The following is a 25437-nucleotide window of genomic DNA, read 5'->3' as shown; positions in this document are numbered from 1 at the left end:
TGAATTACTTCAAATGGGGGCACTCAGTCCCTTAAGGGACACTCACTAAAATAGAAATAACCCTTAAATGACTTTTCCATCAGATCTTCATTAAATTTTGTCCATGTCTTCTTTCAAATTTGTTCAGGAGGGTGCTTTTGATCAGGAGTCATTGTGTCATACATGTGTTTACGGACAAATAGTCAATTTCAGGTGAGCGACTTTGGGTCACTATTGCCCTCTTGTTTTGAGAGTTATTTTTAGCTCATCTGATTTTTCAAAAAAAAATTATGAGTTTTTGTCATCACTTGATTGGCGTCTGCGTCAGCGTCAGTGTCGGCGTCAATGTTGCCTGGATAAGTTTGATGTTTAGGTCAGCTTTTCTCCTAAACTATCAAAGCTATTGCTTTAAAACTTGCAACACTTGTTCACCATCATTAGCGGACTATGTACATCAAGAAACATAACTCCATCCTGCTTTTTGCAAGAATTATGGCCCCTTTTGGACTTAGAAAATATCAGATTTCTTGGTTAAGTTTTATGTTTAGGTCAACTTTTCCCCTAAACTATTAAAGCTATTGCTTTGAAACTTGCAACACTTGTTCACCATCAAAAGCTGACTCTGTACAGCAAGAAACATAACTCTATCCTGCTTTTTGCAAGAATTATGGACCCTTTTGGACTTAAAAAATCATGGGTAGGTCAATATTTCTATTATACAGAGACAAAAAAATCAGATGAGCATCTGCACCTGTAAGGCGGTGCTCTTGTTTTATGATTACTATTGAACACCAATAAAAATGATTTATTCCCAGTGTCTACAATTTATTTGGACATCTCTCGTACCTATCCTAATTTGGTACATATAGTTCAAAGAAAGAACTGAAATAAACTTTTTCAAATGAAAGGAGATTTTAAATTAGAACACTTAAGCACTTATAATATTTTTAAATGCGTAAAAAAAGTCGCAAACATGATAAGGAATTAATATCTATTATACACCCACATATCGGATACACCCAGACAAATAACACAGAGAAGGTACTTAAATGAGCATTTGTACAGTAGAAACAGAAACCACTTTAAAACTCTTAAAAATGAAAATCTTCACATTGTTTCCCCCATCCCCACCCACCCAAGGAGAATGATAAACCTACCTAGATGCTTCACATTTTTATAATGATTGTGATGTCAAATTTGAAGTGGCTGTCTTTTAAAGGACAACGAAATCCTTACAATAGGTTAATTTCATATAAAAGCCATTATCAAGCCTTTCATAAAGTTGAAAGAAATTTTAAAATCGGACCACTATTGAAAAAGGATATGGCAGTTTGAAATTTAAGAAAATTGCTGATCATGGAGGCAGCCATTTTGTGTGTTTATGATGTCATTTACACACTGCTGAGTTTTTTTTTTTTAGCAAATAACTCTTTGAATAGATTAATTAATCCCTCACCGTGGCGGAGGGATTATAGGAATGGTCTGCGTCCGTCCGTCCTTCCGTCCGTAACACTTTCGTGTCCGCTCCATATCTCCTAAACCCCTTGAAGGATTTTCATCAAACTTGGGTCAAATGATCAACCTCATCAAGACGATGTGCAGAACCTATTAGTCAGCTATGCCAGCTCAAGGTCAAGGTCACAACTCGGGGTCAAAGGTTTGAGCCTTCCATTTTGTGTCCGCTCTATATCTCTTAAACCCCTTGAAGGAATTTTATAAAACTTGGGTCAAATGATCACCTCATCAAGACGATGTGCAGAACCCATGAGTCAGTCATGCCGGCTCAAGGTCAAGGTCACAACTTTGGGTCAAAGGTTTGAGCCGTCCATTTTGTGTCTGCTCTATATCTCCAAAACCCCTTTAAGGATTTTCATCAAACTTGGGTCAAACGATCACTTCATCAAGGCGATATGCAGAACTTATGAGTCAGCCATGTTGGCTCAAGGTCAAGGTCACAACTGAAGGTCAAAGGTTTGAGCCTTCCATTTCGTGTCCGCTCTATATCTCCTAAACCCCTTGAAGGAATTTTATAAAACTTGGGTCAAATGATTACCTCATCAGAACGATATGCAGAAATTATGAGTCAACCATGCCAGCTCAAGGTCAAGGTCACAACTAAGGGTCGAAGGTTTGAGCCTTCCATTTGGTGTCCACTCTGTATCTCCTAAACCCCTTGAAGGATTTTCATTAAACTTTGGTCAAATGATCACCTCATCTAGAACTCATGAGTCAGCCATGTCAACTCATGGTCAAGGTCACAGCTGAAGGTCAAAGGTTTCAGCTCTGTATCTCCTAAACCCCTTGAAGGATTTTCATGAAACTTGGGTCAAATGATCACCTCATCAAGACGTTGTGCAGAATTCATGAGTCAGCCATGTCAGTTCAAGGTCAAGGTCACAGCTAAAATCAAAGGTTTACCCTTTCACTATCTATAGCAGTGGCGGGGGATTTAGCTGTCTTTCAGACTGCCTTGTTTTAAATGTTTCTTGAATGTATTATGTAAAACATGCTAATTTCTTTCATTATAGCTTGAAAAGATGGAGAAATTGTTTTACAATAATAAGTAAATACAGTTCAAATATGTATCTAGAAATTTAATAAATCTGCCATTTTGTTTCTTGTTGCCATGGAAACAAAATGGCTGCCTTTTTGATCAAATATTTAAATGCTCATACCTTTCTTATTTTTAAGTTGATTTTGAAAATTCTTTCACATATTTAAATGGTTAAAGAAATCCTAGCAGATGGAATCAACATCAAAATAACATTGCCTTTCCCTTTAAGGTTCATTAAAAGTGTTTGGTATTCTAAAACTAATTAAAAACCTTTGAATTATTGTTTATTAAGGTTCATTTAAAGTGCGTCCTAACCTAAGACTAATAAACAACCTTGATACCATTGTCTATTAAGGTTCCTTTAAGGTGTTTGGTAACCTAAAACAAAATGTCTTATAAGGTTCATTTAAGGTGATTGTAAGCTAAAACTAATAACCAGTCTTGAAATTTTTGGCTTTTATGGTTCATTTAAGAAGCTTGTTAACTTAAAACTAATAAACAATCTAGAAACTGTTTGTCTTTTTAGGTTCAGTTAAGGTATATGGAAACAGAAAACTAATAAACAGCCTTGAAACTGTGGTCTGTTAAGGTTCATTGAAAGTGCTTGCTAAACTAAAATAAATAACTGACCTTGAAAAGGTTGTCTTATAAGGTTCATTTAAGGTATTTGGTTACCTACCTTGAAACTGTAAATAACTGATCTTGAAAAAGTTGTCTTATAAGGTTCATTTGAGGTGTTTGGTTACCTATGTCAAAACTGTTGTCGTTTTATGATTCATTTGGTAAGCTTTCCAAAATGTGTATTTTTATTATGGAATTGTATCCTGACTTTAAATACTAAATTGTTCAGAAGAAGTAGGAAAGACTTTTAACAGGGGTCATTATGTTTGGAAATACACATATTATTTTGTATAACATATATTTCTACTGTCAATGGTCTGTTTTGTAGGGTACAACCAAATGGCTTTTATTGTTTTGTGATTTTTGATTTGTTCTGTTTAAGAAATACATTAAATGTAATATATAGAAAAAGCATGTTTTGATCAATTAACATTTAAGGTTATAATATTATGCTGAGTGGAAGTCACAATTGCGCATAAACATGTTATGACTGTTTAAAGGGTATGGCAAATTTCCAGCTTTACTAGTGGAGAAAGGCCCTAAGTTGCCTGAAGAATATGTCAAATTTCCAGTTTTACTAGTGGAGAAAGGCCCTAGGTTCTCTGAAGGATATATCAAATTTCCAGTTTTACTAGTGGAGAAAGGCCACATCCCATAATATTTTTGAGTGACATGGTTTTTGAATAGTCAAGTGTTGCTATCTTCTGAAGATAGCTCTTGCTACAAAATATTTTCACATTTATACAGAATGTTTTCACATTTATACAGAATGTTTTCACATTTACAGATATACATCAGCACACAGATATTGTAGAGAACTTCATGTTGTTGCTTGCTCAGGTATGAACTTAAATTATTTCTGATATTCTTCATCAACCTATGTTGTGGTTTAGTAGACCTTATATGAATGACATTTGCAGAGTTAAGGGTCTTTATTTTCTCTAACAAAGTGGTACATGTATTGTATTTGGTATTAGTCACTCAATTGTAGCTCATTTCTGTTCATATGGTTCTGATTGACTGCACATAGCCATAGCCTAAATATAATTTATTATCCCTGCCTATAGTCATAGCTAACTAGAATTTATTAACCCCTGCCGAAGGAGGAGGGATATTGTTTTGGCATTGTCTGTCAGGCTGTTTGTGTGTGAGTCCATCTGAAATTGAAAATGCTCATAATTCAAAAGCCCGCCCGCTTAGCTCAGTAGGTAAGAGCGTTGGTCTACGGATCTCGGGGTCGCGAGTTCGATCCTCGGGCGGGGCGTATGTTCTCTGTGACTATTTGATAAACGACATTGTGTCTGAAATCATTAGTCCTCCACCTCTGATTCATGTGGGGAAGTTGGCAGTTACTTGCAGAGAACAGGTTTGTACTGGTACAGAATCCAGGAATACTGGTTAGGTTAACCGCCCGCTGTTACATGACTGAAATACTGTTGAAAAACAGCGTTAAACCCAAAACAAACAAACAAACATAATTCAAAAACTAGAATCACCAGACCTCACATAATTATTAATTAGCATATGACTGTTGCTCATACTTACACAGTATAAGCAGAGTTTTTCCCCTTGATTTGTTTGAAAAAAAAAAAATGAAAATGCTTATAATGAATGAAGTATTTCAGCTAGAATCACCAAACCTTACATAATTATTAATTAGCTTATGACTGTTGCTCATACTTACACAGTGTAAGCAGAGTTTTTCCCCTCGATTTGTTTGAAAAAAAAAAAAAAAAATGAAAATGCTTATAATGAATGAAGTATTTCAGCTAGAATCACCAAACCTTACATAATTATTAATTAGCTTATGACTGTTGCTCATACTTACACAGTGTAAGCAGAGTTTTTCCCCTTGATTTGTTTGAAAAATAATAATAATGAAAATGCTTATAGTGCAAGAAGTATTTCAGCTAGAATCACCAAACCTTACATAATTATTAGTTAGCATATGACTGTTGCTCATACTTACACAGTGTAAGCAGAGTTTTTCCCCTTGATTTTTTTGAAAAATAATAATAATGAAAATGCTTATAGTGCAAGAAGTATTTCAGCTAGAATCACCAAACCTTACATAATTATTAATTAGCACATAACCTTGGCTTATATTTAGTATTATCCCCCTTGACCCAATAAAAGCAGAGTTTTTATGCCCCCGAAGGGAGGCATATAGTTTTTGAACCGTCTGTCAGTCTGTCGGTCTGTCCGCAATTTTCGTGTCCGGTCCATATCTTTGTCATCCATAGATGGATTTTCAAATAACTTGGCATGAATGTGTACCACAGTAAGACGACGTGTCGCACGCAAGACCCAGGTCCATAGCTCAAAGGTCAAGGTCACACTTAGACGTTAAAGGTCATATTTCATGATAGTGCATTGATGGGCGTGTCCGGTCCATATCTTTGTCATTCATTCATGGATTTTAAAATTATTGGGCATGAATGTGTACCACAGTAAGACGACGTGTCACGAGCAAGACCCAGGTCCGTAGGTCAAAGGTCCTAAACTCTAACATCGGCCATAACTATTCATTCAAAGTGCCATCGGGGGCATGTGTCATCCTATGGAGACAGCTCTTGTTTTACCATTGATTTATTAAAAAAAATTGAAAATGCTCATAATTCAAAAAGTTTTTTCAACTAGAACCACCAAAATCACATAATGATTCATAAGCATGTGGCCATTACTCACATATTGTATTATCCTCCTTGACTCAGTTAAAGCAGAGTTTTTCCCCTTGATTTGGGGAAAAAAATGGATTTTTTTACTGTGTCTAAGTAATCTATTGATGGATCTTCATGAAAATTTGCACAAAAATAATATAACTATAGGGAGATGGGACATCCATGTCTTTCATCAGGATGTTTTCAGTAACTGCAGAGTTATTGCCCTTTGTATGTCTCACATCAGGTTATGAAGATCTCTTTGTATGTCTGACACCATATTCTTTTTATGTCTGGCATCAGATTCTATGTATGTCTGACATCAGATTCTTTTGTGTTAATATGACATTCAGATTCTTTGTATGTCTGACATCAGATGCTCTGTGTAAATATGATTCTTTGTATGTCTGACATAATCTTTGAATGTCTGACATCAAATTCTCTGTGTAAATATCACAGATTCTTTTTATGCCTGACATAATTTGTGTATGTCTGACATCAGATTCTCTGTGTATATATCACATTGGATTCTGTGTACGTCTGACTGAGAGTCCTAATACATTGTTTCTGGTTTGAAACCATTAGCTACCTGAGTTTAGCAAGTGTAATGTACAAAAGGTTAAAACCTTATGTTGTATTGCAGGTCTTAAAGAAAACTAAACATATGCTCTTCGAATCAGGAAACAATATAAATGGCCTATTTCAAGCAGGTAAGCCCTTTATAGTATCTACCAAAAATTAGAGGCACTCTAAATACTTTTTGTTATTTTAATTTGTAACTCCAAAGTGCAGTTGAAGGATTGAGTTTTAAAATGAAACTTGGTATACTTCATCAGTATGAAGTGGACATGTGTATATTTTAGGGACTTCCATGTCCGTTAATATTTTCTGGAGTTAAAGCCCTGTTTTGTATTTTTTGTTATGTTATCATTCTTGTTAGATATAAATTTTGATTACGTAGTTTTTTATTGTAAATGAAACATACGGGTGGTTCAAAGTGTGCGGAGGCCGAAGGTTTGAACTTGTACTTTAAACAGAACCATGTATTTAATACCAAATGGAAATCGTTTAACCCTGATATATATCTTGTGTTTACAGTTGTGTTTTCTCCTTCATTCACATTGTTTTAATTGACCCAAGAAGAAATTCCTTTCTCAGAAACAAGATGGCAAACTAACTTTGACTCTTGGTTTAAAGGTTTCATTATCTCATATGATGACATGCTATATGTAAACAATCATAGCCAATGGAGCATTGTGTAACCTGTGAAGTTCTGCCTTTATGTTACGTCGTAGCAATGTGAGATTTTAAAAAAATTGGAAACATGCGTCATTACGGTTTGTCGTTGCCATTTCTCATTATCTGAGATGATGTCGTGATTTATCTAAACAGTCGTAGCCAATGGAGCATTGTATCTTCAGGAATGTTCTGACTGTAAGTGACATTATGAGCCGCACCATGAGAAAATCAACATAATTGGTTTGCGACCAGCATGGATTCAGACCAGCCTGCGCATCTGTGCAGTCTGGTCAGGATCCATGCTGTTCGCTTTCAAACCCTATTGCAATTAGAGAAACTGTTAGCGAACAGCATGGATCCAGACCAGCCTGCGCATCCATGCTGTCGCAAAGTCACTATTTTGGTTTTCTTATGGCGCAGCTCATTATAGCTTGCGAGTTCATTATCAGCTGCAAAAGCATAATTATGTTATGTAAGTTTATTGATTAAATATGTTGATTTTTCTTCTTGTTCAGGTGTTGTGGGTTTATCGTTACCAGAAAACCATACTGTGAAAGCCTCCTGCTCATTCCTGGTAAGTGATGTACAAGTTTCTTTTGCATTATGTTCAATAGAATCTTGTTCGGCTTAACCCTTACCCTGCTAAATTTATGTAATGAACATGTCCAGCTTTCAATTTGGACAGTGCCATTAACTGTTAAAAGGGATGCTTACCAAAAATATACTGATTAAATTGGGAGCAGTGCAGATCTTGAGCAGACTGCATGGTCGCAAAGGCAGAATCAATCTTATCCAGCGTTATAAGGGTCAGAGTACTTCTACATAATATATAGAGAATAATAGGTTAGTGCCTTAGATGAGAAAGTTTATCTGGCGAGGTGGAGGAGGTTATCGGGTGAGCCAAAGGCGAACCTGATAACGTCCGGAGCCGAGCCAGATAAACTTCCTCCATCTTAAGCACTAACCTATTATTCTATTTATCTTGTCATTACTTCTTTTTCCGATATTTGGCAATTTATTTTACAAAAATAAGTGTGCGACAACCGCTTTAATGACGTCATATTCGTAATGACGTCACTTATATAATGACGAGATTACCGGCAAAATCGCAATAACTTCTATGTTTTTGAATAAAAACTCATTATTTCACCTCTCATTTTCTTAGTTCGGACATTTCCAACACAATGATGATGGTTTCATTGCAAAATTTCTTATGACAACAATATCGATCATAAGGTCACATGATCAACTGACCGTATATCACTGGTCACATGATCAACTGACAGTATATCAAAAAAGTTATAAGGCACCCTGATATCGGGTCGAAAATACTGCAAATGACAGGATAAATATAATTAAACTGGCATCATTTGTCAAGATAACCTAGAGTAAATCCTGGGCTGGTAGCTTGATAATGTAAATTTGAATAAATGTTAACTTCAGTGTCTGTTTGCACTACTAGCATTGTTGCTGCAAACCATGTTTAGCTCACCTGTCACGAAGTGACAAGGTGAGCTATTGTGACCGCTTGATGTCGGTCGTGCGTAGTGCGTCGTCCATCATGCGTAGTGCGTCGTCCATCGTCCGTCAACAATTTCTAAAAAAATCTTCTTGAAAACCACTGGGCAGATTTACACCAAATTTCACAGGAATGATTCTTTGGTGGCCCCCTTTCAAAATTGTTCAAAGAATTGAATTCCATGCAGAACTCTGGTTGCCATGGCAACCAAAAGGAAAATCTTTAAAAATCTTCTTCTCAAAAACCAGAAGCCTAGACCTTAGGTATTTGGTGTGAAGCATTGCCTAGTGGACCTCTACCAAGTTTGTTCAAATCATGACCCAGGGGTCAAAATTGACTCCGCCCCAGGGGTCACTTGATTTTACATAGGAAATCTTAAAAACTTCTTCTCAAAAACCAGAAGCCTAGACTAGATATTTGACACGTAGCATTGCTAGTGACTTTCTTAAGTTGTTCAATCAAGACCCGCCCAGGGTCATTGATTACATTAGGAAAATCTTCAAACATTTTCTTAATAAACAGAAGGCCTAGAGCTTAGATATTTCACATGTAGCATTGCCTAGTGGACCTCTACAAAATTTGTTCAAATCATGACCCCCGGAGTCAAAATTGACCCCGCCCAGGGGTCACTTGATTTTACATAGGAAAATCTTCAAAAATTTTCTTAAATAACAGAGGCCTAGGTTAGATATTTCACATGTAGCATTGCCTAGTGGACCTCTACAAATAGTTCAAATCATGACCCGGGTCAAAATTGACCCCTCCAGGGTCACTTGATTAACATAGAAAATCTCAAAATTTTCTAAAATAACCAAAGGCTGATCTTAGATTTTCACATGAAGCATTGCCTAATGGACCTCTACAAAATTTGTTCACAATTGACCCCGCCTCAGGGGTCACTTGATTTTACATAGGAAAATCTTCAAAAACTTTCTTAAAATAAACCAGAAGGCCTAGAGCTTAGATATTTCACATGTAGCATTGCCTAGAAGACTTCTACAAAATTTGTTCAAATCATGACCCCAGGGGTCAAATTGCCCCCGCCCCATCGGGTTACTTGATTGTACATAGAAAAATCTTCAAAATTTTCTAAAAATAAACCAAAAGGCCTAGAGCTTAGATATTTCACATGTAGCATTGCCTAGTGAACCTCTACAAAATTTGTTCAAATCATGACCCCCGAGGTCAAAATTGATCCCGCCTCAGGGGACACTTGATTTTACATACGAAATTCTTCAAAAATTTTCTAAAAATAAACCAGAAGGCCTAGGTCTTAGATATTTCACATGTAGCATTGCCTAGTGGACCTCTACAAAATTTGTTCAAATCATGACCCCCTGGGGTAAAATTGGCCCCGCCCCAGGCGTTAGTTGATTGTACATCGGAAAATCTTCCAAAAAAATTTCTAAAAATCATCATTTTGACATTTAAAACATGTGGCTCATATTACTTAGGTGAGCGATCCAGGGTCATTATGACCCTCTTGTTTGTTCTTTAAAGGGGGCTCTCTGAAATTTCTTCTGGCCATCGGTAGTTTGAACCAACTGGCTTTCCAGTGGTGTGATATTATTTATTATATACTAAGATCTAACTTATCAGAGGAATATAATTATATAATATTTAAGATGCAATGCATATGTAACAAGGTATATTGATTGTTTGCATTGTTGGAAATGTGATCATATTCTGCACTATTCAGTCTGTAAATTTTCAGTGAACACCCCTTTGAATAGTAATTAAATGACGGACCAATCTACTGTAAAAATTTAGCAGGGTACGGGTTAAATCAGGCAGTATGTAAATATAAAGATACGAGTTCAAACGTCAGACAGTGTGGAGAGCAAATACTGTGACATCATTTTTATTCGCATTGGACGAATTTTCGCGTATTTCGCGCTAGGCCTGATGCGTGAATTTTAGACCGCGCTATTATTATATTTTTATTATATTTTTTCCTTTCTAAAATTGAAAAAGTGCGAATTAAATCCCGCGCGAAACAGTCCTTAATGCCAGCGTATATTAATGATTTCACAGTATAAAAAAAAGGAGATCTAATTGTTGGCAGTTTTACATTCCCTTAATTGCCCGTTTATGAAATGGCAAGAGTTTGTAGTTTTGGAAAATTGTTAGTAATTGTGGTATGACTCAGACCTTTTCTTGTTCAGTTGAAAAGGTATTATCTGCACAAAAATAAAATCATTTGGACCAGAGGTGTGATTTGAGAATTCGAGCCATCCATGTTTGATCCATTGATGGAACTTTATGTATTATATAGAGGATATTATATAAGAGTCCTTTGGTATAGAATTTATTAAACATGTTGAACGAAATAATAGAATGTGAGGCTCTGCCGAGCATTTTATCAGTTTTATTCAACAAGTTTAATAAATTCAATGTGGATAGACAAATGAAATATTGTTTTCATCACATGTAAGCTTTTCCTGCTGAAACATCAAACATTCTTCTATCTTTTCCTATTATAGACCAAATAAATTTGTCCAACGTCTCCTTTACCAGAAACGACATCAGCGTCAAAGCTTTGTTACACTAGTTTATTATCAAATTTATTTAACCTTAAGCCTGCTGGCGGCAAGATATTCTGCCTTTGCGACCAGTGCAGACCAAGATCAGCCTGCACATCCGTGCAGTCTGATCATGGTTGTCTCTGTTTGCTATTCAGTCAGTAAATTTTCAGTGAACACCCCTTCGAATAATTAATGGTATTGTCCAAATTGAATGAGGGACCAGTCCATTTTAGATATTTAGCAGGCTAAAGGTTAATGTCTTTATTTCATTCCCACGACGTCAAAAATGTGATGAATAGGGATTTAACCAGCACCTGATTGCAGTTTAAGGGTTGAGTTATTATAAAATATTTTAATTTTATCTTTGTTTACAGACAGAATTGATCTCGCAGAAAGATGTGGCCGCAGTACAGGAGGTAGTAATGTCACAGGGTGAGGTTCTCCTGGACAGGATTATGAGGGTAGGTTTATGATTATGTTCTCATGGATAGGATTATGAGGGTAGGTTTATGATTTATGTTCTCATGGATAGGATTATGAGGTGTTAGGTTTATAAGGGTTAGTGTTTCTCATGGACAGGATTATGAGGGTAGGTTTATGATAATGTTCTCATGGATAGGATTATGAGGGTAGGTTTATGATTATGTTCTCCTGGACAGGATTATGAGGGTAGGTTTATGATTATGTTCTCATGGATAGGATTATGAGGGTAGGTTTATGATTATGTTCTCATGGACAGGATTATGAGGGTAGGTTTATGATTATGTTCTCAAGGATAGGATTATGAGGGTAGGTTTATGATTATGTTCTCATGGACAGGATTATGAGGGTAGGTTTATGATTATGTTCTCATGGACAGGATTATGAGGGTAGGTTTATGATAATGTTCTCATGGATAGGATTATGAGGCTTGGTTTTTAGCTTGACCATAGGAAGTATGGAGAGCTATCCTGCTTGACCTGGCGTCGTTCTTCTTCCGCGTCCGCACTTTGGTTAAAGTTTTGATGCACTTTCTCTTTATCTTTGTTATTACTGTATGCATTTGCTTTAAACTTAAAATGATTGTTCCTCATCACCACCCACATCATGTGGCACAAGGGTCACTCTGGCACCAATATTTCATGAATTATCACCCCTTTTTACTTAGAATGTCAGGTTAAAGTTTTGATGCACTTCCACTTTATCTCAGTTATTACTAAATTGATTTGATTCAAACTTAAGATATTGTTATCACATCATCACCCACATCATATGACACAAGGTTCATAACTCTGGCACTAATTTTTTACTTAGAATTTTATGTTAATTTTGATGCATTTTCACTATGTTTCTTTTATTTCACAATTAATTTGATTCAGACTTAAAATAATTGTTCATCATCACCACCTACATCATTTGACTCAAGAGCCAAATAATTGTTCATCATCACCACCTACACCATTTGACTCAAGGGCCATAACTGTGACACCTGCATTTAATAAGTTGTCCCCCTTTTGTACTTGGCGTCGGCCTTCTTCAGCGTCCACACTTTGGTTTAAGTTTTGATGCACTTTCTCTTTATCTTTGTTATTACTGTATGCATTTGCTTTAAACTTAAAATAATTGTTCCTCATCATCACCCACATCATATGGCACAAGGGTCATAACTCTGGCACCAATATTTCATGAATTATCCCCCATTTTTACTCAGAATATCAGGTTGAAGTTTTGATGCACTTTCACTTTATCTCTGTTATTACCAGATAGATTTGACTCAGACTTAGAGTAGTTCTACATCATCATCCACTTCATATGATACAAGGGCCATAAGTCTTGCATCAATGTTTTATGGATTATGCCCCCTTTTTACTTAGAATTTCAGGTTAATTGTGGTGCACTTTCACTATATCTTTGTCATTACTTAATGATTTTGATTAAAACTTAAATGAGTTTTTCCAGATCGTCATCCTCATCGTATGGCACATGATCAGTCACTCTGGCACAAATGTCTTATGAGTTATATCCCGTTTTTACTTAGAATTACTTTAATTTTGATTCTTTTTGTTTCCTTGCTGTTACTAAATGGATTTAATCGAACTTGAAATGGTTGTTCCATATCATCACTCACATCATTCAACACAAATTTGGTCATGCTGGCACCAGTATGTTCTGAGTTATGCTCTCTTTTTACTAACAGAATTTCTGGTTCAAGTTGCAATGCACTTAAGCTGTATCTCCAGTGTTACTAAATAGATTAGAAATAGCTGTTCCAAATTATTAGCCACATGATATGACACATGGTGCATTACTTTTGCAGAAGTTTTGCATGAATTATGTTCTTTTTGTACTGATTTAATTTTTTGAGACTTAAGCTATTATCCAATATCTTCATCCACATTTTTATGCCCCCCTTCGAAGAAGGAGGGGTATATTGTTTTGCAGATGTCGGTCGGTCGGTCGGTAGGTCTTATGCCCCCCTTCGAAGAAGGAGGGGTATATTGTTTTGCAGATGTCGGTCGGTCGGTCGGTCGGAATGTAGACCAATCCGTTTCCGGATGATAACTCAAGAAGGCTTGGGCCTAGGATCATGAAAGTTGATAGGGAGGTTGGTCATCACCAGTAGATGACCCCTATTGATTTTGAGGTCAGTGTGTTAAAGGTCAAGGTCACAGTGACCCTGAATAGTAAAACGGTTTCCGGATGATAACTCAAGAACACTTGGGCCTAGGATCATGAAAGTTGATAGGGAGGTTGGTAATGACCAGCAGATGACCCCTATTGATTTTGAGGTCAGTATGTTAAAGGTCAAGGTCACAGTGACCCTTAACAGTAAAACGGTTTCCGGATGATAACTCAAGAACGCTTAGGCCTAGGGTCACGAAAGTTGATAGGGAGGTTGGTCATGACCAGCAGATAACCCCTATTGATTTTGAGGTCAGTAGGTCAAAGGTCAAGGTCATAGTGACCAGGAATAGTAAAATGGTTTCCAGGCAATTACTCAAGAATGCTTGTGTCTAATGTCAGGAAAATTGATAGTTTGGTTGGCCATGACCAGCAGATGATCCCTATTGATTTTGAGGTCATTAGGTCAAAGGTCAAGGTCACATTGGCCAGGAACAGTTAAAACAGTTTCTGATCTTCTTGTCCAAAACCATAGGGCCTAGGGCTTTGATATTTGGTATGTAGCAAAATCTAATGGTCCTCTACTAAGATTGTTCCGATTATTTCCCTGGGGTCAAATATGCCCCCACCCTGGGGAGTCACATGGTTTATAAAGACTTATATAGGGAAAAACTTTGAAAATCTTCTTGTCCGAACCACAAAGACTAGTGCTTTGATATTCTGTAATGTAGCATCATTTAGTGGTTCTCTACCAAGTTTGTTCAAATTATCCCTCTAGGGTCAAATATGACCCCCCAGGTCATATGTTCATATAGACTTGTATAGGGAAAAACTTAGAATCTTCATGTCCATAACTTACATCATTCAAATTGGACCACTGTTTATTTTGAATGGCAAGATGAACCTTGACAGATTGATCTTGACCTAGTGACCTACTTCACATTTCTGAGTACAGGCTTCAATTTGGACCACTTGCATAGTTTTGTGTTCTAATTGAAATTTGACATTGATTTACCTATTACCTGCTTCACATTTCTCAGCTAAACCTCCAGATTTGAAGCACATGCATAGTTCTGTCTACCAAAATGACCTTAGACCTTGAAATGATCTGGTGACCTCTTTACATTTCTCAGCCACAGCTTTCAAATTTGGACCACATATACATTGTTTTGTACCAAAATTAAATTTGACCTTGATTTTTACCTTGAGCTAGTCTTGAAATTTGGAACATTCAAAAATGGCTCAGTGGATGGCGCCAAGATCACTCTGTAATCTCGTTAGGTTAATAGGTTAAAGGTCAAGGTCAGATTAAACCAGAATGGTAGAACTTTGTTTACAGTGAGCATATAATTTCTGTTCCTTGTGCAATTACTGAATGCATCAAGGGGGCATTTCGTGTTCGACGAGCTCTTGTTAACACTGGTCCTAGTGACAGCTTCAGGTTCGTCAGATGTACCCAATGTCACTATCTTGAAATAGTCCAGCGCCCTGTCTCCTATGACAGCTCTCGTTAACTCTTCTATTCGATGAATAAGACAGATTTGCTTTCGCTTTGGCATCCACATTGGTTAAAGATTTTTATGGAGACCAGTATCATCTTCCTTACTTTAGCTATTCAATTGAAACTTCTTGCACATGCTCATAATGACAGTGTTCATTAACATGACAAGTTTTGTAAGTCTGTCTGCATTATTTCAAGAATTATGCCCCCTTTTTATGTCCTCACTTCGAAGATAGAGGAGTATATTGTTTTGCAGATGTCAGTCGGTCGGTCAGTATGTAGGCGAGTTGGTTTCTGGATGATAATTCAAGAACACTTTGACCTAGGATCATGAAAGTTGATAGGGGTCAGAAGATGACCCATATTGATTTTTAGGTCAGTAGGTCAAAGGTCAAGGACTCAGTGAACCGAAACAGTTATACGGTTTCCGGATGGTAACTCAAGAATGCTTGGGCCCAGGATCATGAAACTTCAAAGTGAGGTTGGTCTTTACCAGCAGATGACCCCTATTGATTTTAAGTTTTAAGATCAGTAGATCAAAGGTCAATGATTTCTGTTTCTTGTGCAGTTACTGAATGAATGGGGGGGGGGGGGGGAGCATTTCGTGTTCTATGAGCTCTTGTAAACTTTGAAATCTGGTGTCTCTTTTACCCTAGAAGGTTTAGTTAAAAGTTTTGTTCAGCTAGTCCAATATCTTCTTCATTAGGTGAGATATTCAATTGAAACTCACTGTTCTTGCTCATAGTTACAATTTTCATTAGCATGACAAGATTCAATATCTTCGTCATTACTTTAGGTTATTAAATGAAACTTGATGTAATTTCCCATAGTGACAGTGTACATTACTTTGACAAGGTATGTACCCCTACCTGCAGTATTTCCAGAGTTATGCCCCTTTTTTAAGAAATTTTGGTTAGGTATTTTTCAAAGCATACAATATTGTGTTTTCACTATAACAGATACTATGTTAAAGTGTCACAATCATTTTTCAGGTAGTAACACAATGTTAGGGCATCAAATCCAATAACTCTGGATTGAATTTTAACAAAATTATCCCCTTCTTTGACATTGAAAATCTAGATACAGATTTTTCTTCCCAAATTCAGTGCAGATGTTGAATTGAATAAATCTTCGAGTTATCAAGGTCTTTAAAACATGGTGAAAGATGTATGTCCCATAACTCAGAAAGTTATACGCAATTTGGATTTGGAAAATGCGGTTTTTAGTTTTTGCATGGAAATTACTGTCTCCAGAACTTAGGTAGATACTTGGTAGAAACTTCACACAGATATTGGATGAAATTGGACAAGGTCACATCAAGTCCCAATAAACTTGGATAATACATCTATTCCAAGATAGAAATCAATTTTACTGACAAGCCTTAGAATAGTCAAACATGTTGTCATGAGACAACTATTGTTACTTATGTCACCTGTTGAGGTTCTCATGGACAGAATCATGTGGGTAAGTATTTAGTTTTGTTCCAGTAGAAAGAATCATGAGGGTAAGTATTTAGTTTGTGTTCTTATGGACAGAATCATGAGGGTAAGTATTAAGTTTGTTCACTGACAGAATCTGAGGAAGTATTAATTGGTTCCCATGGACAGAATCTGAGGGTAAGTATTAAGTTGTGTCCCATGGACAGAATCATGAGGGTAAGTATTAAGTTGTGTTCCCATGGACAGAATCATGAGGGTAAGTATTTAGTTGTTTTTTTCTCATGGACAAAATCATGAGGGTAAGTATTTAGTTTTGTTCCCATGGAAAGACTCATGAGGGTAAGTATTAAGTTGTGTTCCCATGGATAGAATCATGAGGGTAAGTATTAAGTTGTGTTCCCATGGACAGAATCATGAGGGTAAGTATTTAGGTTTTTTTTCTCATGGACAGAATCATGAGGGTAAGTTTTTAGGTTTTTTTTCTCATGGACAAAATCATGAGGGTAAGTATTTAGTTTTGTTCCCATGGAAAGACTCATGAGGGTAAGTATTAAGTTGTGTTCCCATGGACAGAATCATGAGGGTAAGTATTAAGTTGTGTTCCCATGGACAAAATCATGAGGGTAAGTATTTAGTTTTGTTCCCATGGACAGAATCATGAGGGTAAGTATTTAGTTTTGTTCCCTTGGACAGAATCATGAGGGTAAGTATTTAGTTTTTTCCCCATGGACAGAATCATGAGGGTAAGTATTAAGTTGTGTTCCCATGGACAAAATCATGAGGGTAAGTATTTAGTTTTGTTCCCATGGACAGAATCATGAGGGTAAGTATTTAGTTTTGTTCCTATGGACAGAATCATGAGGGTAAGTATTTAGTTATTTTCTCACAGACAAAATCATGAGGGTAAGTATTAAATTTTGTTCCCATGGAAAGAATCTTGAGGGTAAGTATTTAGTTCTGTTCCCATGGACAGAATCATGTGGGTAAGTATTTAGTTATGTTCTTATGGACAAAATCATATGTCAAAGCGACAGAATCTTGAGGGTAGGTATATATAATGAACAGATTTCTAAATAGACAGTTATTGTGTTGCAGTAACGTTTTAGTTAACAGCCAAACAACATTGATATATACATCATGTACACTTGACTGCTTATTGTCTAATTACCTACCACCTTCCCATTACTGCTGTGAAATGCATATATTGTAGATTTACAACAAAATAGTGTGCACACATTTTGCAAGATCAGTTTGAAACTAATAATAGCCAGTTAATATTTCTATAAGAAAAAATGCTAACAGCTATGGCAAGACCATTATGTAACAACAGTCTCTCCTTCAGACTGTACCAACTGACTAAAATGAACATTGTTTTTGATAAAATTGCCACTAAACTTAGTACCTTTATAGTTTTTTTGGAGATTGTTTTACAATATGGTCACTGAGGTCAAGGTCAAGACTATAAATAGCTTTAATAGAGACCGTTGTTTTTGGTTGCATTCTTGATAGTTTTAATCAAGGTCAAGGACAGTGTTACTTAGATAGAACAAAATGTTTTTGGTTAGTTACATTAAGTAAAACTTCAGCCTAAACTTGGTACTTAGATATCTTGCACAGGAACCAAGGCTCTGTTGCTTTTTTGTTTTGCTTGGGTCAAGGTCATTATTTGACATGTACTTAAAATATAAAACGTATTTTACTCTATATCTTATGTTATAAATGAGGTACTTTTATTAGAAACAAGTGATCACAGAGTGATCTTGATGCCCACCATTGAGCTATTTTTGAATGTTCCAGATTTCAAGACTAGTTCAAGGTCAAAATCAAGGTCAAATTTCATTTCGGTACACAACACTGTGCATATGGTCCAAATTTGAAAGCTGTAGCTTGAGAAATGTGAAAGTAGGTCACTAGATCACTTCCAAGGTCAAAGTTCATTTCAGTACACAGAACTAAGCCTGTGCTTCAAATTTCGAGGCAGTAGCTTGAGAAATGTGTAAGTAGGTACTAGGTAAAAATCAATGTCAGATTTCAATTCAAAACACAAAAATATGCATGAGGTCCATATTTGAAGCCTGTAGCTTCAGAAATGTGAAAGTAGGTCACTAGGTCAATCACAAGATCAAAGTTCATTTCGGTACACAAAACTATGCATGTGGTCCAGATTTGAAGGCTGTAGCTTGAGAAAAGTGAATGTAGGTCACTAGGTCAAAATCGAGGTCAAATTTCATTTCAGAACACAAAACTATGCATGTGGTCCAAATTTGAAGCCTGTTTTTATTTCGATGTAAATAAAATGTGAAACCAAAATTTGTAGTCCTGTTTGCCGCCATATAACCTATACTGTTTTGGTGCGCCGTAAAACCCAAATAATAATAAATAATATGTACCTTCAAAAATGTGAAAGTAGGTCATTGGGTCAGTATCAAGGTCAAAGTTTGTGTCAGTACACAAACCTATGCATATGGTTCTAATTTGAAGGCTGTAGCTACAGAAATGTTATAGTAGGTCACTAGGTCAAAATAAAGGTCAACTCATGTCAAGGTTCATCTTGCCATTCAGAACTATACATGTAGTCCAAATTTGAATGTTGTAGGTTATGAACATAAAGATTCTAGAAGTTTTTCCCTATATAAGTCTGTGTGAGCCACTTGACCCCTGGGGCGTGGCCATATTTGACCCTAGGGGTATAATTTGAACAAACTTGGTAGAGAACCACTAGATGATGCTACATTACAAATATCAAAGTCCTAGCCTTTGTGGTTTGGACAAGAAGATTTTCAAAGTTTTACCCTATATAAGTCTATGTAAACCATATGACCCCCAGGGCAGGGCCATATTTGACCCCTGGAAATAATTTGAACAACCTTGATGTACATTACATGATGCTACATACCAAATGTCAAAGCCCTAGGCCCTGTGGTTTTGGACAAGAAGATTTTCAAAGTTTTTCCCTATATAGGTAATATTTTATATGTAAATTATAAAAATAAACGAAGGGCCATATCTCACTAAAAATTTGTTGAGCCAGTCTGATTTTCAGGGGGACACAACTAGGGTACAAATACATCATTCTGACAAAGTTTGGTTCCCCCCCCCCCCCCCCCCAACCACCCAGTTGTTTCTGAGGAGATGCGATAACGAGAAATTGTTAACGGACGGACCACGGACACAAAGTGATTTAGCCCACCATCTGATGATGATGGGCTAAAAAATGTAAGCTGCTGTGCCTAATTAACTTTAGTCAGGTATGAGATATTGGGACCAAACTGATATTGGTTTTTATAGTATAAGTACTTTTTCTAAGCAGACAATGCTTTTTCAAGGATGAAATCTTTATCCTATTGTGGGGAAGGGTGTGGTTATAATTTTCTGAATTTGGTTGCGTTTCAACAAATAACACTGTTACCACAGGATATAAAAGATTGCAAATGTTCTGTTATTAGGCTGTCGGTGGTGAGTCTCCTCGTATGATTATGGAGAGTATTGCTGATGTGTTGTTCTGCCTTAGTAAACACTTTCTGGAACAAATGAGGATATGGTCGCAAGATTTTGTCACCAAGGAGGGTTACCCGAGTGTACGTTGTACTAGTGAAGATAAAGATAAGTTTATCAAGGCAGTTCTCAGGTATGTTAGATGAGATGAGCCGTGCCATGTGAAAACCAACATAGTGGGTTTGCGACCAGCATGGATCCAGACCAGCCTGTGCCTACAGCCTATTGGAATCGGAGAAACTGTTAGCGAACAGCATGGATCCTGACCAGACTGCGCGGATGCACAGGCTGGTCTGGATCCATGTTGGTCGCAAACTCACTATGCTGGTTTTATAGCACGGCTCATATTTGTTTGTCTTGGAAATATAATGTCATTTATATTAAATTGTTTTAATTTATTCAGTATAGCTTGTCCCAAAAAGGGCTACCTGAGTGAAGATAGGTTTATCAATGTTTTTCTTGGGTTCTCAGTTCAAGGATTGAAATTTTGGCTGTAAGGTCATTCCATATCAAATATTTCAAGGTAATATTTATTCTTGAACATATATATTTTAGGTAATATATATTCTAGATAATATATATTCTAGGTAATTTATTCTTGAATATATATTCTAGGTAATATATATATATAGAGTAGGGGTGACTATTGAGGCCAATTTTGACTATTGCAATACTATTGATATTGCAAAAAAACTATTGCGATACTATTCTATTGCAGGTTACTATTGCGATACTATTGCAATAGTTATCGGCCATTATATTTTATACAGTAAAGCTACCAACTGGCATTGTTAACAGTGTAAGAGACATCACTGTTTATAATTGCTGTTAACACACATTGAGATGTTTGTATAACTGAAACGACAGAAATAATTCTAACATTAAATATTTCTCGCCTTCCTTGGCTTTGGAACAATAAGTAAAACAATAAACCTATGCAAGGATACTCCAAACGAATCGGCCATTTGTTGCGAATGTCAACATGTTTAATAACCCAAAGCATCGAAAAAGACGAAAATTAACGGATCGGATTAAGGTGTACCAGCACTAAATGAAGGGCCCTACCGAACAGTTTCCTGTATAATACAAGTAGCCTTCTTTCTCCATGTCCATAGTACATTTTCTCATCTAAAATTAACAGGTTATTTAAATATATTTAATCAAAGTTTCTAAGAAACTAAATTTATTAATTATCTCCCAGACTTCTCAGTCCTTTATGGTAGTTTAATTCCGTGAGGGTAATTATTGTAATGGAGACGTAAACATTTTCCGAGGCGCAAATGAAAGCTGGCTCTGTTTCTTGGTTTATAAATTATAAATTATTTCTGTATTTACTAAAATTTCAAAACTATCGAACCTATCGATTGTTGAAGGAACTATCGGCGATTGTTATTGGATCGTGACTTTTCTATCGATGCATGCTATCGGGACACTTAGTATCGCAATGCATCGATAGTTCGATGTATCGTTACACCCCTAATATAGAGAGTTCTAGGTAATATTATATTCTAGGTAAACTTGAAAGAACTGTACAAGTTCAGAAATGTAAATATCAGCCAAAGTTTGGATTTATTTGCATTTAGAATCCCTTTCCTGAGTAACCATAGCTGCATGCATGGTATTGTTTATTTCATTTACCCTATTGGTTCAAACCATTTTCAGTGACTATGGGTTTGTACCTTGTCTAACTAAGAGGTCAAGGTCAAAACTTAGAGGCCAAAGATTTTAGGTCAGGGATGACTATTTTAACAGTTTTTGACATTTTCATGCAAGAAATCATATACCTACAATATATGGAACAAAATTTTAAGATTATAGGAAACTACAAAATGTTTTTTTATGATCAGAATTACTTCCCTTTGCAATTTAATGGAAAGGTAGCTTGTATGCTAACAAAGATATCCTGAAAACTTTATAATAGTGCATTTTATAAATAAGTTCAAAATAGAAAATTTTAAAGTTTTTTTATGTCTTTAATGCCTGAAATTTACAGTGGAAAATACCCTACCAAAATTTTCTTCCATATATTCAAAAACTAATAGTCTAGTAAGAGGTATTATGAATTTTAAGAAGTGTTACTACCATTGAAGTTCTTCAAAATGATATATTATTTTAATGATAGTATCTTTTATCATATACCAGTCCAGTATAAATTCAATAAAATATGGCTTGTATTTTACAACTAAATGCGAACAGGCAGAAAACATTCCATATTGTACCTTAAATCCTGCATCGTTCATGTTGCTGAATTACTTCATTAATTATGTCTCCCATTACACAGTGGTGTGGGAGATACATTGATTTACTTCTGTCTGTATGTCCGTGTGTCTGTCTGTCACAAATCTTGTCCGCACTCTGAGTCGAACAGTACTCATCCCATTTTCACCAAAATTGAACAAAATGTGTTTGACAATAAGTCCACGGCCAAGTTTGATAACTAGCCAAATCGGCCCAGGCACTTCGGACTTATGGCCCTTTAATTACCGAAAATACTGATGCCATTGATACAGGTCTTGTTGTATGGTTGACTCAGATATATTCAAGATTATTAGGCAGTTTTGGGAGACATGCACTTTTCTCAAAAGCAGCTCCAGTCACTCTAACTTGATTGAGTTCTTTAAAATAGCAGACACAAAACTTACTCAGGTCTGTTTTAAAATTGATAAATCATGACGATTACGATCGATGTTCATTGGTTAGAAACTGTACAAAAAATAAAATGGGGAAGGTATGAAAGAAAAATGGTCATTATAACAGTAGCCAGATGTTAAATGTTGTATTCGGCTGTCATTATGTCTCCCACCACACAGTGGTGTGGGAGACATATTGATTTACTCCAGTGTGTGTGTGTGTGTGTGTGTGTGGGTGTGTGTGTGGGTGTGTGTGTGCATGCGTGCGTGCCACAAAGCTTGTCCACACTCTAAATCGAACATTTCTCATCCGATCTTCACCAAACTTCAACAAAATGTGTCTGCCAATAAGTGCTGGGCCAAGATCGATAACTAGCCAAATCGATCTAGGCACTTCGGAATTATGGCCCTTGATTTACCAAAAACACACAAATTTCTTGCACAGTTTTACCCCTAAACCGGCGCCTATTATACTAGTAGTATAGGCGTCCTTTTAGTGTCAAGAAAATGCATGCACATGTGGATTAAGTAAACAGTATATAAAGACTGACTTACTATTTAGATGATTAGGCAGTTGCGGGAGACATGCGCTTTTCTCAAAAGCATCTCTAGTTGATCATTGATTTTGCCAGGATCCAACCTGGCAAAATCCACTCAAGCTGAATTCAGCATCCAAAGCAGGCTACTATTTTGACAACCCTATTGTATTTTAAAAGAAATAATGAACAAGCCTTGTTACAGAAAATATAGATCAAACAAAATGTTTGACTACATTTCATTCTTGTATCTTTTCTTTTCTTCATTTTTCAGGGAAAGAAGTAGTAAGATGAAAGTTCGAGCTGTAGTTAAGGAGTTTACATTGTTGTGTCGAGGCCTGCTTGGAACGGAATACGCTTCTCAAATGGCAGAACTTATGTGATACCTGACCCCTTATCATGCTAAATTTCTATAATGAACCTGTTCATCTTTCAGTTTGGACAGTACCATTAGCTGTTAAAAGGGGTGCTCACCAAAAAGATACTGACTAAATGGCGAACAGTGCAGATCCTGATCAGACCGCTTGGATATGCAGGCTGATCATGATCTGCACTGGTCCCAAAGGCAGACTCAATCGTGTCCAGCATGATAAGGGTTAGATTATTTATTGACAATTAAAATCGCCAAACAGAGTTTATTTATTAGGTAGATTTAGAAACTATAAGGTTTTAAAGAATGTTTGGAATTCACACTAACTTCTTTATTGAACTTTGAGGTGTATTTTCAGTTTCGATGTCTTTCAGCATATATATTTTTTGGCTGTATAACAGTGTTTCTGTTTTAATGAGTGAGAAAAAATTCAAATTTTTGACCATGAATTACATTCAGGCCGTACTAGGGAATGAGTTAAAGCATTGTTAGATGTCAGTGAATTACATTGTCACGTTTTCTATGAATTACCTACATGTACATATATTTTTTGTAAGTGTATTTACATTCACATGACATTCTTACATTTTTCGATATAATCCTAATGTGCACAGTTGTGGTCACTCTGTATTGATCGGGCACAGTTTAGCCCAGTTTCTCAGAGGTGTTCAGTACTGGGTTGTCAGGCATCAGAAATGTGGTCATGAGGTCAGATCATCGAGAAACCTTTCTGACAACTCTATAAGTCACATTTGCCACTAGATCTTAATGAAACTTTGAATGTCTGCCTGTATGAAATCTAGGTCAAGATTGAAACTGTGTCATCTGCGTTAATCAGAATTTTCAGAAAACTGATAAGGCAGCAGGAACTAAATACTGGCAAAATTACATCTTTTTTTTTCCAAATTTATTGGAGACTAAATTAATGTTATTCCTGAAAATGAAGCTTACATTTTTAGGTACAGGAAAAGTGGTATGTGATTTTAGCCAACAAATTTTAGCACACATAAGCTGTATTACTGCCTGCTGTAATAAATATTATAAATAAAATCAAAGCTGGTTATATACACATTAAATCCGTATGATAGATAGTTTGTAAATGTCTGCTAAATTGAGTATAACTGTCTGATAATAAAAAAAAAATGTTGGACAAAGATTGAGGTAAAACTACTTTTTGGGTCCTATGGCTGAATTTTGAAATTCTGTATAAGATTAGGTTAGCACAAAATTTGTGGATACTTCACCCTAAAAAGCTATTTCACAAGGTCAGATAAAAAAAAACACTGTTGAACATTTTTGAGGCCCTTTTTTTACCAGATCTGTATATAACAATGTCCAAATGATTTACTTAATGGAATGTAGGGCATATTGGAAACTGGGCCATCTTGGATAAAACGGTCATGTGGGCAGTTGCCATAATTGCTGTCTTGTTAATATATATAGGCTTGATTTGATGAAACTTTAGGTAGTGGATCCTTAATCGCATTCACCAAGTTTCATGCAGTTTCGTATTCTAGTCGGTCATTTAGGCATTTTTCAGCAATAAAGGTAGCTTATATGAGCCACGCCATGAGAAAACCAACATAGTGGGTTTGCGACCAGCATGGATCCAGACCAGCCTGCAAATCCACGCAGTCTGGTCAGGATCCATGCTGTTCGCTTTCAAAGCCTATTGGAATTGGAGAAATGTTAGCGAACAGCATGGACCCTGACCAGACTGCGCGGATGCGCAGGCTGGTCTGGATCCTTGCTGCTTGCAAACCTACTA

The 25437-nt window shown here is 36.3% G+C and overlaps 1 protein-coding gene across 1 annotated transcript in view; it reads left to right on the top strand.

The window, feature by feature from the left end:
• Positions 1-25221, top strand: part of LOC123525673 (importin-13-like) — an 89814-nt gene extending 64593 nt beyond the window's left edge. The window contains exons 24-29 of the mRNA XM_053539771.1: positions 3942-3994; positions 6458-6524; positions 7569-7627; positions 11472-11558; positions 20085-20266; positions 23574-25221. Coding sequence (XP_053395746.1) covers positions 3942-3994; positions 6458-6524; positions 7569-7627; positions 11472-11558; positions 20085-20266; positions 23574-23682 — 557 coding nt within the window. The 3' untranslated portion in view covers positions 23683-25221. The remainder of the gene's footprint in view (positions 1-3941; positions 3995-6457; positions 6525-7568; positions 7628-11471; positions 11559-20084; positions 20267-23573) is intronic.
• Positions 25222-25437: the final 216 nt, after the last annotated feature.

This window comes from Mercenaria mercenaria, chromosome 3 (assembly GCF_021730395.1).
Source record: "Mercenaria mercenaria strain notata chromosome 3, MADL_Memer_1, whole genome shotgun sequence".
In the NCBI taxonomy this organism is placed as follows: domain Eukaryota; kingdom Metazoa; phylum Mollusca; class Bivalvia; order Venerida; family Veneridae; genus Mercenaria; species Mercenaria mercenaria.
Note: the sequence above shows the minus strand (reverse complement) of the source record. Positions and strands in the feature narration are given on the sequence as shown.